Source organism: Thunnus thynnus, chromosome 19, assembly GCF_963924715.1.
Source record: "Thunnus thynnus chromosome 19, fThuThy2.1, whole genome shotgun sequence".
Lineage (NCBI taxonomy): Eukaryota > Metazoa > Chordata > Actinopteri > Scombriformes > Scombridae > Thunnus > Thunnus thynnus.
Window position 1 is genome coordinate 10,986,848 of NC_089535.1, and position 16,169 is coordinate 11,003,016.

At 39.4% G+C, this 16,169-nt stretch overlaps 2 protein-coding genes across 3 annotated transcripts in view; both read right to left on the minus strand.

Annotated features, from left to right (window-relative positions):
• Window positions 1–1,733: 1,733 nt before the first annotated feature.
• Window positions 1,734–10,007, minus strand: kcmf1 (potassium channel modulatory factor 1). 2 transcript variants are annotated; one of them, XM_067573738.1, is made up of 8 exons: window positions 9,815–10,007; window positions 7,439–7,606; window positions 7,064–7,203; window positions 5,446–5,547; window positions 5,120–5,303; window positions 3,545–3,839; window positions 2,199–2,504; window positions 1,734–1,904 (listed from the first exon to the last, which is right to left on the minus strand). In XM_067573738.1, the coding sequence occupies exons 1-7, from the start codon at window positions 9,828–9,830 to the stop codon at window positions 2,240–2,242; spliced, it is 1,170 nt and encodes a 389-aa protein (XP_067429839.1). In that variant the 5' UTR covers window positions 9,831–10,007; the 3' UTR covers window positions 1,734–1,904; window positions 2,199–2,239. The 2 variants fall into 2 exon arrangements, with proteins under 2 accessions (XP_067429839.1, XP_067429838.1); XM_067573737.1 differs by having other exon boundaries at window positions 1,734–2,504.
• Window positions 10,008–11,606: 1,599 nt separating this feature from the next.
• Window positions 11,607–16,169, minus strand: part of itga1 (integrin, alpha 1) — a 55,718-nt gene continuing 51,155 nt past the window's right edge. Inside the window, exons 24-30 of the mRNA XM_067573630.1 lie at window positions 15,743–15,848; window positions 15,509–15,622; window positions 15,321–15,419; window positions 15,122–15,226; window positions 14,882–14,977; window positions 14,674–14,787; window positions 11,607–13,834 (exon numbers count right to left, since the gene is read on the minus strand). Of these exons, the coding sequence (XP_067429731.1) occupies window positions 13,778–13,834; window positions 14,674–14,787; window positions 14,882–14,977; window positions 15,122–15,226; window positions 15,321–15,419; window positions 15,509–15,622; window positions 15,743–15,848 (691 nt within the window). The 3' untranslated portion in view covers window positions 11,607–13,777. The remainder of the gene's footprint in view (window positions 13,835–14,673; window positions 14,788–14,881; window positions 14,978–15,121; window positions 15,227–15,320; window positions 15,420–15,508; window positions 15,623–15,742; window positions 15,849–16,169) is intronic.

Consider the following 16,169-nt stretch of genomic DNA (forward strand, 5'->3'; position numbering starts at 1 on the left):
TGTTTGACTACTGCTTATGTTGGCTGGCTTCTTTAAAACGAACCAACATGTCATGAAAGGTATCCCATGGGCACCATTTGTTTCTAACAATAACCTCTGAGGAGTGACAAGGACAGCTGGCCTAAAGGGCCTCACACACACACACACACACACACACACACACACGCACACACACACACGAGGAAAAACCAACAGCAACAGCTAACTGTTCCTAGGCAAGATTATTACACTCATGCATGTATCGGATAGTAAAGTAGTGTCACAGTTGACATATACAAGTCTATAGACAGAAAAATCCTTCATCTACATACTGTGAGACCTACCTTTGTGTATTGCAGCATTAGCTGTAAAGAGCTCCACCATGACTGTTGCTCATAGGTGCAGACAGATTGGTGGGACAGTTGCTGGGTCAATCCATCAAGGGTGTCTTCCTCAACACATTTATCTCATGTCTTACATGAGGGGTCACCTATTGCCCTCTGAGAGGCTTTAGTGTGCCCGCTGGGTGAAGAAGAAACCCCACTTTTGTCACACCAAAGAGTGTTAGGTGTTGACTGAATACTGCTCAGCTTACTACACAATTATTATGGTTTTTGAAGCTTTGTCATGCTGGCTGTGTCTGCTTTTATACTCTATTTTAAAATGCTGTATGCTGTAAAATGCTATTTTATATATGTCTTGTGTTTTTCAGAGCATTAACGACAAACTTTATTTTAGCTGTAATTCAAAGTGGCCAGCTTTATATTCAGAGGCTGAAGGGCTCTTCAAACTGGCATTAAGTTTGTCTTTGGTGCACATCAGCTACACACAAACATCTGTGTAATCACAACATCAACAACACAACGTGCAAAAGGTGTGATTGTCTCTTGGTTTCATCAAAAGCTGTGCGCAGTTTAGATTTATTTTATTCTAAATTTACAGTTTTAAAAAAAAGTTTGCCCATGTCTTAGAACCATTATGAAAGTTAACGCACAAATTCAATATACATCTTATTGTATTTTACATAGGAGGGTAAAAGTATAGGCATGAAGGTGGCATGATTCATTATCAAGGCTCAAAAAGAATCAGAAAACAAACATGAATAAATAGAAAGTGCTATCCTTAGCAGAAAAAAAAACAAAACTGCAGTGTGGAAAGTCTCAAGCTCCTGTTACCCAGCAAAGAAATAATTCATACAAGCCATCTAAAGCATGTGGTCTGACACTGGCCTGTACATAAGAGCGAACGTCAGAAAATAGCGTGAACGAGCGATGGACAGAGTTGGGCGTCTGCACTTATCTATGAATTATAACGTATATGGTGTCTACACAGCTTATCACTGAACATAAACATCTAGGAAAAATTCAGAGGCAAGCTCTCTTTTCTTCAGTTCCTAGTAGTCGTAGCTCTGCTGCCCGTCAGCGATCGACATATTCAGACAGTCGTCGCTGGCGAATCTGGGCAATCTGGAGCTGAGAGACAGACACATTGCAGCATTTCTTCAGAAGCTACCGCAGAGCCCAAATTGTTTTCTCTTCATTATATGTACTCGTTCAAAAAAAGAGAGCCTAACAAATTATATTGTTAGACGTTAAATTTCAGCATGTCAGTTTTGTAAACTACTCCATTTTCAATACTTGAAATAACCATTTAGAAACAGTTGAAAGCTTTGGGATATTTAAAAAAAAAAAAAAAAGTTTTTAATGACAAGGTCATTAAAAGTCATGCACGCTGCAAATAACTGCATGCAGTAGTTATGGTAACCCATCCAAGCACTTTTTATTTATTAATAGTCATAAACACACACAGCAGCTTCATCAGAGGCGCCTATGCCCTCTTGACTTTTGAATGTGGAGTATTTATACGGAGAGCCGTTTGCATGTCACAGGAAGCAAGGGTCTGCCACAACTGCCTGTAACATTTACCTGATAAAGAAAAAAAAAAACGTTATGTGGATTGATTATCAACTTCATATATATTTTATATATATATTTATATATTTCTCTTCTCTCGCTCGCTCACTCAGTTGCTATTGCGCACTCGCACATTTATCCCACTTGCTCTCATTTATTTTTGTTTACAATGTAACAAAAATGGTGACAGGCCTGAAATTACAATCACCAAAAACAAACTCAGAAAATAGAGGGAGGGAGGGAGAGAGGAGGGTGAGGCCGAGAGGGGGGGGGGAGGACTGCTGCTGTTCCCTGCCCATCACTGACAGTTGCAACACAGAGGACACAGTCTGCTTGATGCTCGGACATCAAAGAGGAGGCGGCGGAGGCTCCTTCCCCGTAGAGCTGCTCTCTCTGAGCTGGAGGTTCTCCAGCGCCACATCTAAAGGCATGATATCCACGCAGCCCATGGCTCCGAAGTCGGCGAAGTCTCGGCGTTCGTCCTCGTCGGAGGAAGAGCTCTCTTCGTGCATCAGCGTAGACAGAAGCAGCTCCTGGACGAACAGGCTGCGGTCTGCGCGCTCTCCTTCTAGAAACTGCCGCTCTGCTTCGGACATCTTAGGTTCATTCAACCTGGTGAAAACAGTTCACATCGGTTTAATACATTCAGGTGATACACTTAAAGTGAAAATGTTTTTAAATCAGTGGCAAAGGGAACAACAGGCAACAGATAAACTTGCTGATTTCATGTTAAGATGTGATTGAGACTTCCAAGTAGGGAGTAGGGAGGAACCACTGATTATTTTGATTGTGATAAATCTTAAAAGTGTTGTCAGTTAATCTACATGATTCATTGATTTACCTTTTTGACTACACAAGTCATCAAACAACTCAACAGTACTTTAGCTTTGTGGAAGTCCTCAAAAGATTTAAGATTAATGATATTAAGACAGAGATACAGTTCATTGTTTTGTTACAAGAACTACAAATGTCTTCCAAGCTCTCATATTGGCTTCAGCTTTTTGGCCTTTTATAAGTTAGAGACCCTGAACGTTTTACCAAAAAAAAAAGGGTGTTAACAAGTCATTTTGAGAGGATAAGGCAGTTCATATTCTATATTTTCCTTCTTGTCTACATGAGAAGACCAAAACCAACAATGACCTTGATTCTACTTAGTATTGTGTGTGCCTGATATATCTTATTCCTCTCTGTTCTAGACCTCCGTTTGTTTGAGTAACATTTGCAAAAATCTAGTGTCCAGCTGTTATAAAGAAATGATTTTGCCTTTTTTAAAATTAAAATGTATATTTGTGATCTTTTAGTGGGATTTGTTGACAGCAAAAATATAGAATATCGCCAAAGTTATTCTTTAACATCAGCATAGTAACTTACAAACTAACGATAACAAGATGTGCAGGTTTTCCTGTCTCTAAGACAATGTTAAGCACACATGATCTCTGATGGAAAATTGTATTTTCCTATGAACATTCATCATCATGAAACTCATAATCTCTCCAAAGTCTGAGATCCTGGAAGCCAAGGTGAGGCTGAATTAACTGCCAAAAGGACATGACTCGTAGCTTTCTTTGACAGTATATTAGCATATACAGTATAAACAATGAATTCACAAAAAAACCATGAATTTTTCCAGCCTGTAAAACCTCCTGACTCACCGTGCTAATAGGAACTGGGAGCTGTGGGACGAGGACGAGGGATTACTTTCACCCACAGAGGCAGTGTTGGCAGTGGCTGTGCTGGGTGGAGGGATGGCGTTGCCGGCGTTGCCTGGGTTGTTGCTGCGTCGTGTGGCGTGGCGGCCTGTCTCCACTTGCTGTCGTGCTGCCTGAGCCTGCTGCCGCTCCAACTGCAGTTGCATCTGGAGCTGCTGGAGCTGGGAGGCTGAAGGCCCTGATGAGTTTATTTGCCCCCCTGCTGCACGCCGCACACCTGACAGCTGAGACAACAACTCTGCAGGACACAACAAAAACAGACTTCATTGTTGGCCGTTTCTAAATAAGTCATGATTTCAAAAAACACTATGTAGATACCTGTAAAAAGATATGAATGACGGAGAGAGAAAAAAAAACAGAATACAGAGATTTAGATGTTCATTTGACTGGACAACATGCTAGGCCAATGATGATATCATTTCTGACTTCTGTTTTCTAAAAGTGAGGGAAGAATAGATTAAAAATCATAAAAAAGGTAATTACTTTCAATTGTGTCTCACTGTCAATACTAGATTCTATCCTGGCAAACATACATTGATTACACAGTCACTGCTTTTAGCCTCACACACAGAGAAAAGTGCCAAAAACACATGTAGCTTCTTCTGTTCTTTATTTAACCGGGTGAAAGTCTCATTGAGATTAAAATCTCTTTTTCAAGAGAGACCTGGCCAAGACGGCAGCATAAACAAAGACATTATAACTCCGTCTTGTAATTTTTGGGCTAAAAACAAAAAACAGTATCGAAGGAACTGTCTGCTTTGTATGAGATGTATAATAAAGTATTGCAGTACACACAGTACAGTGTTATTATAAGGGGATATATAGTTCATTTTAAAGACATGATTATTGTGCTACATATGGACAGAGATATATAAACTAAATTCAGTGCAAAACGCAGTTTAAGCTTGTATCTGCAGTTTGAGCTCTGCTGATGTACATTCTGGTTATAACAGGACTTAGACGGTTAATTTGTTTTCAGCATAAATTAAACTTGTTGGTTGGCTGAGGAAAATTTGCAGATTATAGCAGGCGTTTTCATATAAGTATGAAGTTTGTCTTGTAATGTTCTTGACTTATTTTGTTCACGATAATGAGTCTAATAGAACTGACACCATAGAGGTGAGAAATACAAAATATTACTGTATATTTATAATATTTTTATTGTAATATTTTTCATTACCACTGAGTTTTATAGTTATAATTATTTAATGTGCTTTCTGTAAACTCAAAGGTTTGACAAAAAATGCTGGCAAAACAAATACAAGTGATGTATGCAAAGAAAATATTCAACCAGTTTTGGATATAATTTCACCCAAACTGAAAATCTGAAGCTACAAGCAGCTAAAAAAAGTTCATGTACTCATCTAAATGGAAAATGGATGCTAATCAGTCCTAAATGCAAAGGTTTTGATCGTAAATACGTAGTTTCCTCTAGCAGAGCGACCAAACTAACTGGAGGATTAAACATTACTCTGCTGGTTCTGATAATTAGTATGCCGCTGTATCCCTGACTCTCACCTGCAATGGGGTCCATTGCTTCTCTGTTACTGGGGGTGTAAGTGGAGCTTTGTGATGAGGAGGATGAAAGTCCCCCTGTGGAGCCGCTAGTAAAGTGCATATTTGTCCGCCGTGCTCTGGGACCGCCCAGTCCTCGTCCAGGGTGGAACATCCTGCGTACATGCCGAACACTGCTGGACTCATCTTAAACGAGGGCTGTTAAGGGTAAATGCAGTAAATCTGGCACACTGTTTAGTATCACAATCAATATTTTTTGGACATTTGATCAATACAAGTTAAAAACATCTAAATGCAGATACTAATGTGGTGAGACACAGAAAGGATATTAAATCTCTTGGCGCTCTGTGTTCGAGTGTGAGGTGAGCTGTAAAGTCATCTGTGACGTGGTTTGGGTCACCGCCTGGCAAGGCAGCACATATTGGACAGATCTGAAACAAGAGAGAGAAAGTTAGAGCTTCTGTGTTGTCCAGTGGACTGACTGACACACAGTTGTTTCACAAAATGTTGTCATGTCAACCAGACACACACAACACACTGCATTGCAGAGGATCAAAATGTTTTTATAAAAGAACATTTCACCACAAATGACTACTTATCTACATAAAAATCAGCATACTTTTGCTCAATGAGCCTGTCCCACAGCACACACATAACAGTTTCTATTGTGCATCACGTTCTCAATATAACACAGCAAATGTCATACTGTACATTAACATATACAAACACGGAGATAAGTTTCAGAGACACTTCCTCTTCAACTCCTGTCTTTTTCTCTTAGCACCATTTTTCTTTTAGTTCATCTTTGAAAGATCATGTTTAAAACAAACAAACAAAAAAAAAAACAAGGTTGGCATTATTCTATATATTTCTTATTCTTATGAAAAGACCAAAACCAAGAACAAATGAATCCTCCTAACGAGTATCGTCTGTGTTGACAAAGCCTGATATACTGTATTCCTCTGTGCTACAGAGATCCAGCATTGTCCAAAAACTATTAAAAAGTGAGTCATACTGTTGCACTAAGTAACATGTTCCTTTATTACAATGAACATGGCCACTGTAGTTTATTTTGAGCCAATCAGACAGACACAGTCCTGCTGCTCTAAATACTCACCAGAGCACCAGATGTGTATTAACCCACAGCTGAAAATAGTCCCAAACAAATGCACCATTTACTCCTGTAATGTTTACCATAAACTACAGCACTCAGATTTTTTTTTTTGGAAATTGCTGGGTTGTTCTACAAAATTAAAGTATACATTTGTGACCAGTTTGTAAAGATTTACATGAATAAAAGGGCTTGGGGCTGAGTGCCACAGAAAGGGTAGGGAAGCCATAAACTATTGAGAGGTGGGATATCACATTGTTTTGGTCTTTTCATGAGATTTGTTGATAATAATAAAAATATAAAATAACGCCTGTCTTATCCCTCAAAGCCTCACTGTTAAACACTGACACTATCTGCTCTAACTATTAACACTTGGCACTGGTGGGCACCTGGAGCACAAATACTACTAGTCGGCTCCACCTGTGGGCTCCAAAGGTCACTTTTTTTTTTCCATCACTGCTAGTGGAGCTGCTGTTTATCGACAGACTACCTGCGAGTCAGCAGTGGCTTGACCCTTAGTCTCACTTTTCTCAGTTTACTCAGCAGCGGACAATGCTCGTAACGCTCTGACTACAAGTAATCCATAAATGTCTTCAGCATGTACATTCTGGGAAGTTATGTGCAGCACTGAACTGTAGTGACCCCAGCAGATAAAGATTTTAAAATTTCAAGATATGTAAATGGATGGCAGACGTAAACTGCTGGAGGCTGTTTATAAGAATTAAGACAACATTTGCAAGTATTGTTGACATTATTGAGATATGGTCCCCATGACTAATAGATAAAAATACCTGTAAATGTATGCTCTGATACCTAAATGTGTGCAGTATACTCACCACCTCTGTGGAAGTCTCTGCATGCTCTGAGGTGACATGCTCCTGTAGGGACGTCTCTGTGTAGCCCATCTTCCCACAATAAGGACATGTGAATGACTGGGGTTGCTCTACTGAAAAAGTGTCTCCTCCATAATACAAGTCTGCAAGAAGACGGTAAACACAGCAGCTGTTATTGTTTGTCAATCAATATTTCAAAATACAATGGTCTCAGTAGACTAATCATAACTGCAACCAGGATGGATGATTTGTAATGACATAGTAGGTGACAGTCAAGTCATAAAATACAATAACTGTATACGATGCAGGCATGATGAATATGTCTGTTGATCAGTAAGCCACACAAGTTTCTGTCTGGGCTTTCAGCCAGGCCCTTACCATAGTCTACCCTGGTTAATATACACTGCATGGGGTGCTCTGTGGTGTGTCTTGTTGTTGTGGCTCCGCTCTCGTAGCACGATGCACACAGGTCGTAGTCGTAGCAAATTAAACACTTGAACCGTCTTCCTCTAAAGTTCCCTTTTAAACACGCATCACAGCTCACACCTGCAAAAAAGAAAAGAAGAAGAATGAAAAGAAGAATGTAAAGTCAAACATGTAGACCTGACAATAAAGTTACAAATTCCTTATAACTGCGCCTGTGAGACTGACTGTAAGAAAGCAATCTCTATCCGTCGGTCAGTCTCACTTACATGAGCATGTGTTTTGGAGTGGCACCAACCCACAAGTGCCAGCAGTGAAGAAGTCTGGCATTCCTGTGAACTTCACAAGCAACTCAAAAGGCACGACGTAAACAAGCAGTTGAATGCTTTTTTTTTTTCATTTCAGATTTTGTTGCTCTTTTTCAAGCACAGTCCACACATTTTCAAGAAAAATATCTGCTTTTTGTGCTTGCCTTTAAGTAAATGAAAGGTAGAAAAAGGAAGAAAAAATAAAAATGGAGTGCTTGTCCATTCTTTATTACGTGAAGAACTATTCAAGCACTGGCTCACTACTCCACAGAAACAACCAGTTATTTTCTGAGACATTAAAGTTAGCATTATGCATAATATTCCAACCTTGCTGACATTTCCCTTTAAGGGAAAAAGCATGTTGTTTGGGAAATGTTGGATAATAGGTAAGCAAATACTTGGGGAATTTCCTCTGTTGACTCTTCTGATGTTTTGCAACAACAACAACAAAAAAACTTCAAAATATAAAACAAGAAAAATCTCCACAAAGGTAACATTTTCTAACCAAGCAAACACAGTCCTGAACAAACAAAATCAACTGGCAATAAACAGTTATCACCTCAGCATGTTGATTAAGGGTTTGGTCGCACCATGGGAGGTTTTACAGAGGCGGACAGAAATAAAAGTTGTTTGCATTACCTGAATAGTAAAGAAACACAATATGGCTTGATGGAATGCCCTCCTCGCTCACTCACAAATGAAACCTTGTCTGCCTGGGGGATCACTGAGTGTCCTCGCCTTAAAAACTAGCTTGTCCACTTGGCTTAATTAAACAAGCCCCTTTGTTGTCCATCTTTAGAGGACAGGTTCACAATTTGTCAAGTACATCCTAAAACAGCAGTCAGGGTGTCATATGAACATTCAATTAATCATTCCTCCTGTTCATAATGGCCATTAGAAGATCCCTTCATTATGCACTTACAATTTAAGTGTAGGGGGCCAAAACACAGTCTTCTAAAACTTTTAAATGCATTTCTGCACACAATGACTGTGTGGACACACTGTGAATTTTGCCCCCCCATCACTTACATTGAAAGTGCGTTTGAAGGGGATCTTTTAATTGCCAGTATGAACAGGAGGACTGGTTACAGCAAGGAAAACCTCTTTCAGTGTTTTATATGGGCACCTGACTGTTGTTTTAAGACAGACTTTGAACATATTACTTACGTATTACCTTGGTCCCACTGTGGCTAACTATCCGTACTGTGCTCATGTTTACAGTACAACACACGGTAACACCTTCTGAGGTGATAAAAACAGGATAACCTCTCGACTGGCCTGCTACTACTAACGTTAACGTTACGGGTTGACTGAAGAGAGTCACAACTCCAATCTGGTTTTCGGTTTAACATATCGTAACTTGCGGTAACCCTAGCTAGCCACTAGCTTACCAGCCAGCTAACTTAGTGACTTAGAGACTGGTTTATATTCAGAGACTGAGGCCTCAGACTTTCTGTCTTCTTCTTGATGACAGTGCATTCGCTAACAACAGCAGGTAATGTGACCAGACGGGACAGTGTGGCGCTAACATTAGAGCTAACTTACGGTTACATTAACACACACCCCATATATGAGCAAATACATATGGTAGTTTTATTCTTTATTAAGACAAATCATATTGTGCAAATAATAAGGTTATGACTGCCGGCATAAGCAGCGTCAAGTTGCAACACAAACGACTCCTTATGTTAGCATACATTAGCCTGCTCGCTAGCCCAGCTAACGTGAGGTAACGCAGCACCTAGCAACGGCTAATTGCTAAGCTCCGCTATGTTGCCGTATCATTGCGAAGCGGTTAAGTGAAGTAATAACCGTTTGCCTCGATATAAGGACACATGAGACATATGTGTACGCCACAGCTGCTGACAGCAAATACGTATGCTGGGACAAGCCTGGACGCAAGCAGCGAAAAGCGCAACAACCCCCTGACTTGAATAGGAATTAGCAAAAGCTAGCCGAGGAGCTAGCCGCTCAGGTAATGTAGCCTCCAACCAAGCCGCTGTAGACGTGTTTATCTACTCACCCTCATGTCGGGACATCCTACAAACAGCAATACAGCCCCTCCGCGGGCTCCCCAGCGCGCTGAACGGGGGACGATACAGTTTTTTGAGATACTAAACTGAAAGAAGCCTTCACCCTCGCCTCTTTTTCGAGCAAGATGGATCCGCTAGCAGCTTACAGTTTGTTCTGCTTCCCCTCCCAGAGTGTCACTTATCGCTAAATGTTGCGGCTGAACACTAGGCGGCGCACTGCTGCATCACCAGGCAGGCCATTCAGCTGGGACATCTCCCCCATTAAAAAAATACAGAATCTATAATAATAATACAATAATAATGCATTTAATTTGCCCTGCACTTTTCATTCACAGTGAATCTCAAAGTGCTACAGCGTTAGAAATAACATAAAGAAAATAAAAAGATGTAAAAGCCTCCCTAAATAAAAAGGTTTTTAAGGCTGTTTTAAAAGAGTCTAGGGTCTGTTCTGCCCTCAGATGGTGAAGAAGGCCGTTGAACAAATGTGGTGCAGCAGAGCAGAAGGTTGGAGCTTGGTCTCGGAGACCCAGAGGAGCAAGCTGCTGGCAGATCTGAGGGTGCGGATGGAGGTGTGTGGTTTTCATTTCAGAAGTTTAACTGCTGGATACAAGATGTCTCCTTATTCACTGAAAAGTCACTTCTCAGTGTATGTGCACTGGAGGCTTCACATTACCACATCACACTTGTGTAAGTTGACTATAAGACCAGGATTGGCTTCAAAACTGGTTGTTATGTCACATATCATGCTTGTAGGCCCTCACCTTAAAATCAGATTTTCAATGAGCACAGAGAAACTTTCCACTTTCAGCAGATGAATGTGAAAACAGCTTTCTAGTGTCGAACTCTCATAAATTCGACAGTATTAGTATGAAAATATATTTAAAGTATTGCAGTAAAAGTACTGATTTCATCCTTCTGACTGATATATCATTATATATGACATCATTAGATTATTAATACTGAAGCATCAGTGTGTAAGCAGCATGTTACTGTTGTAGCTGCTGGAGTTGGAGCTAGTTTGAACTATTTTATATACAGTTAGCTAGTTTAGTCCAGTGGTTTCCAATCTAGGGGTCAGGCCCCTCCAAAAGGTCACCAGATAAATCTGAGAGGTTGTGAGATGATTAATGGGAGAGGAAATCATGATTTGGTAGAGCTGTTAACAACTCATAGACTGAAATGTGACCCCAACTACACACTGCATTTTGTAAGACGTCAAAAGCCAAAAAGGTTTGAATTTAACAATGTGTTGTATTTTAAAAGCTTGTTATATTATCCATTGTGTCAAATCTTCATCTGAAAAGTAACTGAAACTGTCAAATAAATATAGTGGAGTAGAAAGTACAATATTTCCCTCTGAAATATAGTACAGTGGAAGTATAAAGTAGCAAAAAAAAAGGCTATCAGAGCCCAAGGTGACATCTTCAAGTTGCTTGTTTTGTCCGACCAGCTGTCCAAAACCCTAAGATTTTCTATTTCTAATGATGTAAAACACAGAAAAGCAGCAAATAATCACACCTGAGCAGCTAGAACACAAGAAAGTTTGACTTTTTTGTGATGAATGAATGTCAATAGACTAACTGATTAATACACTAATCAGTCTAATGTATTTCAAGAACAAAATTATTACTTTTTTCATGTAAGAGTGAGTGTCAGGAGAGACACACAGTGTTTTAAATTTAATTGACAGAACTTAAAGCAGCATTTTTTACATATTCATCAAAAAGTTTATATAATTCTTTGCACATTTGTGTCTAAAGAAAAGCAGAATTGAAGCACGTCTTCGTAAAAAGTCTTTATTTTTGTACATAAGATTCAGTTCATTTCTGTGCTGATGAGGAAGCATACAGTCTGACAAACCAGTGCATTACAATGAAGACTTCACAGCAGTGTAGAAGGCTGGAGTGGAGCTCACAACTCTCACATTTGTCCCACTCTCTCTTCTTTACTATTTCTCAGAAGTTAAAGAGGAGTCAAATCCAAGAAAATGATCCCAGACCACACGTTTCTATGAAAGTGAACAAAGAGAGAGTTATGCCTCCACCCTCGTGCATAAGCCTGATGTAGCCGTACAATCTTAAAATGAATCAACAGTTACACATTCTGTACACACAATTTATAACATGTGCTTAATGTCAACAGTGGAGAGTGAGAGCTGAGGAGTGTAACGATTCATTTAAATATTTTTCGTCTTCTTGCCTTCTTCCCTCAGCTTCATCGTATGACGATGAGGGAAAAACTCAAGAAAGAAGCAGAAGCTCGGTCTCCCCAATATACAATATAATCTCTTTTAACATACTGTGTAGCTGTGCAACTTCTTGAAACAAAAACAAGACAGAAAACCTGAAATAATAACTTTGTAAGGTACTGTGTACCGCATATGGGGTCACATTGAGCCTACAGTAATGCTTTGTGTACGTGTTACAAACCATCTACCAGTGAATCCCATGCAGGGTAACGGAGAAAACTGCTGGTGAATGGTGACACATATATTTCTACATTTGAGGAAATTTTACCCTCTATTTTGCAAATTAAAAAGTTTAAATCATAGTATGCTACAGTCAGAGCTCATCTCAATGAAATACTTTTACATTTACGTCACCAAAGTAGTGGATACAAACCCTCATCTTCATGTAAATTTTCAGTAACAGAATAGTTTCATTTTCTCATCAAAATATGACAATATTTACATATTTGCATCAGCGTTTTAAATTGTGAGATCGGCCAGATCATTTTCTTGTATGTCAAAATGTTAATGTCATCATTCATGATACGTGAAGCACCTGAGCAAAATCATGTTCTCTGACCACTGATCACAAAAAAAGATAAGATTTGTGGATAACATCTCTTAAATTACATGAATTATAGCAACACAATTATGTACATTTTTAAGCATTATATTTACAGTACAATCAAAGGTTTAGATTTGGAAGGCGCAGCTCTCTGTATCCCTCAGTAACAAAGGTGACACTAAATACAAACATTTACCTCAGGAGTTGGGACATGATTATTTTGTTTTTGAATTAATTAGCTATGGTAACAAGTATAAAAAAATAAAAGGCTGCACCTTTGTTAAGCAAAATAAATCTCATGTTCAGGTCAGTGTCTTTAGCTAACATTTTGAAATAAAGGATGTGCCATGTTATATTGCTAAAACAAAAATGAAATGCTATAAAATGCTAAAAGATACAGTGTTTCTTAAAAAAAACTGATCAAGCTTTTTAACACACAAGTCTAAGCTATAAGACAGACTGCTCCAACACACATAAAGTTCACATATTGCATGTCTCAGAAGCAAATAGACCTTTGGACGTTGTTGCTGTAATGACACAGAAAGTGTGCGAGGTGGCTTAGGCAACTTTGGATCCTTATACCGAAAAACCTGAGTTTATTTTTTTCCTTTGAAAGCCGCAGTGCAGCAATTGTAGCTCTGAAGGTTTTCTAAAATGACTGTATGTGATACAGATATATTCTACTTTGCCAACAGATGCCTGGTAAGTAATAGTTTCTTCTTCCTCCCTGGTTTCTCCTCTGAACTGCCGGACCTGACTTGATGTTGCTATCTACAAGAAAGAAGCTGATCTAGGACAAACAGTATTTGCAAATACTTCAAACAAGGCATACAGTGAGTGCCAATCACTTTACAAAAGTCAAAGCAAGTGTCTTTTTAAACACTTTCTGTAGCCCCAATGTGAAAACCCAAGCAACTTAATGCCTAAAGCAGCAAAGGGCAAGGTTTAGGAAGTATTTGCAAACAATATTTGACCCAGGCCTGTGTAGGAAACAGTGGATGGTAATTGTGTTTTCCAGGTAGTCACTGTGTCGTAGCAATGAGGTGGTGGTGGGTCTTGTGGCGTCTTCTCCGTGTGTCCGACTGTCTGTTTAAAAGTCTGTCACTTCATGTGACTTGTTGGCTCCAGAAACAGTCACGGAGCTGCTTGCTGCTGGATACCTCAGTCCATTATTTCCTCCTTTGAGTAGTCCCTGGATTTTCTCTTGAAGAAGCCCAACTGAAAGAGCAAAAAACTCAGTTATAACATGACCAACTAAAATGTTGACATTTTGGGGCATTCATTTATTTGCTTTCTTGCCAAGAATTAGATGATATTGATACCACTCTTATGTTTGCCAGTTAAATATGAAGTTGAAGCCAGGAAACGGCTAGCTTAGCTTAGCATTAAGACTAGAAACAATTAGCCCGGCTCTGTCCAAAGGTACTGATGAACACGTAATATCTTGTTTGTTAAAGACACACAAACACCAAAGTGTGAAAAAGACAATTTGGGATTCTATGTGTACCTCTGTAACAGACTATTTCTTGGCCAGGGGCAGTGACAGGAGTCATCCCTGTGAGGTTTCCAGGAAGTCACTGCACCTGGCTAAGAAATAGTTAAACATATAACCCTACAAATAGTATTTTTTACTCTGTGGTTTTTGTACAGATTTAACAAACAAGAAATGACATGTTAATTAGTGAGCTTTAGAGGTGCTGGTAGGCTAATTTTTAATCTGGTAGGACAGAGACAGGCTAGCTGTTTCCTCTTGCTCTCAGTCTTATGCGAAGCTAAATTAAGCTAAGATAAGCTACGCTAAGCTAACTGTCTCCTGATTTTAGCTTCATATTAAGTATGATGTGTATGATGCACCTCATGAGAGTGGTATCAATCTTCTCATCTAGTTTTTGTCAAAAAACAAATAACCATATTTTTCAAAATGCTTAACTATTCTTTTAAAGACCGTAGCAAATTGTATATGCTCTTGTCTCTGTGCAGTGGCAAAATGCTACCAATAGTCAGAAGGTGTTTGAAGATTTGCAAATACTGTGCGGGTCTGACTCAGGAAATATTACCTTCCACAGAGCGAAGATGACAAGTGCTAAAATCAGCAGACCTATCAGGATGCTGATAATGATGATCCATATAGGGATTCCTCCTAAGGTCTCCTTCGACACCTGGATCTTTACCTGATTAGCACACACATACATACTGTATAGTAAATTTACACGTACCTGCAAACACACACACACATGTGTACAATACCAAAACTTTATGACTTACTTCTCTGTAGCTGTTATCGCTGTTCAGTACAAACAGGTCTGTGTTTTTGATCATCAGACTAGCATTCACCACCATGTGCACACTGGAAAACTCGGCCTGTAAAATAAACGTCCTTTAAATGTTTGGTTTCTTGTGAGTCACTCTGCCTTTCAGTTCTTTTTTATTCCCATCCATGCAAAAGCACTGGACAGGAGGCAAGGCAAGCCAAAAATAATCCTCCACGTGTCACCTTAAACCTACCTTAATGAACGTAGGTTTCCACACTCTGAATGTAACGTTGACCTCATTGATATTAGCCTCGGGTATGGAGCATGTAAATGATGCACAGTCGGAGGTTTTACAGTTCTGTAGAGCAAATCAAACACATATGGTATAACGAGAGCAAATACAGGTCAGCTGTCTTTAGAAAATAAACCCACAAACAAGCCTGATCACCCACCAGCAGGTAGACGCTGAGCGATTCTTTTTTTGGATTGGGTTTCATAGTTTCCGGGTTGAGTTTATAAGGGTTGATCAAATGCGTTGCATCACATTTCACCTGCAGAGAGAGGAGAGGCAGATATGAAGGTGGGTCTGTCAGTTTGCAGGAACTTATATGTACACATGTGTGTTTGTGTTCATTCATACCTTTGGGCTGGTGGTGATGTGTGTCAGGTACAGTAAGTCGTTCTTAAGAGGAGAGTGTTGAGGATATGTCACCTTAAGGTCAAGGGGCGGAGTCACCGAATCATCTGATTTCACCTGGAGAGATGTGGGAAGGAGAGGCACAGTGAGATAGAAAACAGGCAGAGTATGTTTTTCCTAATATACTGTACCATTTATATTTACAAATCAGATATAATCTGTGCCTGCAGATGTTACCTTGTAGGTGATGGTGATGTTCTCTCCTATCATACTGGTGTCATTGAATATGCTGGAATACTTCTCACCCTCCTTAACTACAATGTGATCCACGTTGTGTGTCTTCCTGGAAGATGCATATTTTTAAAAGGTCATATTAGACTTTTCACTTTCAGATAAGAGCTTCAGATACTGAGATATTCTTAAATCACATATCAAAATTTGGTACTATGAAACTAAACCACTGAACAATACGGCACTCTTAATACAGGTATATGAGCCTTTCTAAATGACTTAAATAAAACCTGCATTAATCGATTTTTCGGCCACTTGGGGGCAGTGGAAAAAGCTGTAAACACAACACTGACATACAGTGTTATCTCCTTTTAAGTTAATATAGCGAACTTGTAAGTAACAGTTGCTTATTTCCCCATCCATGTGTTTGGCC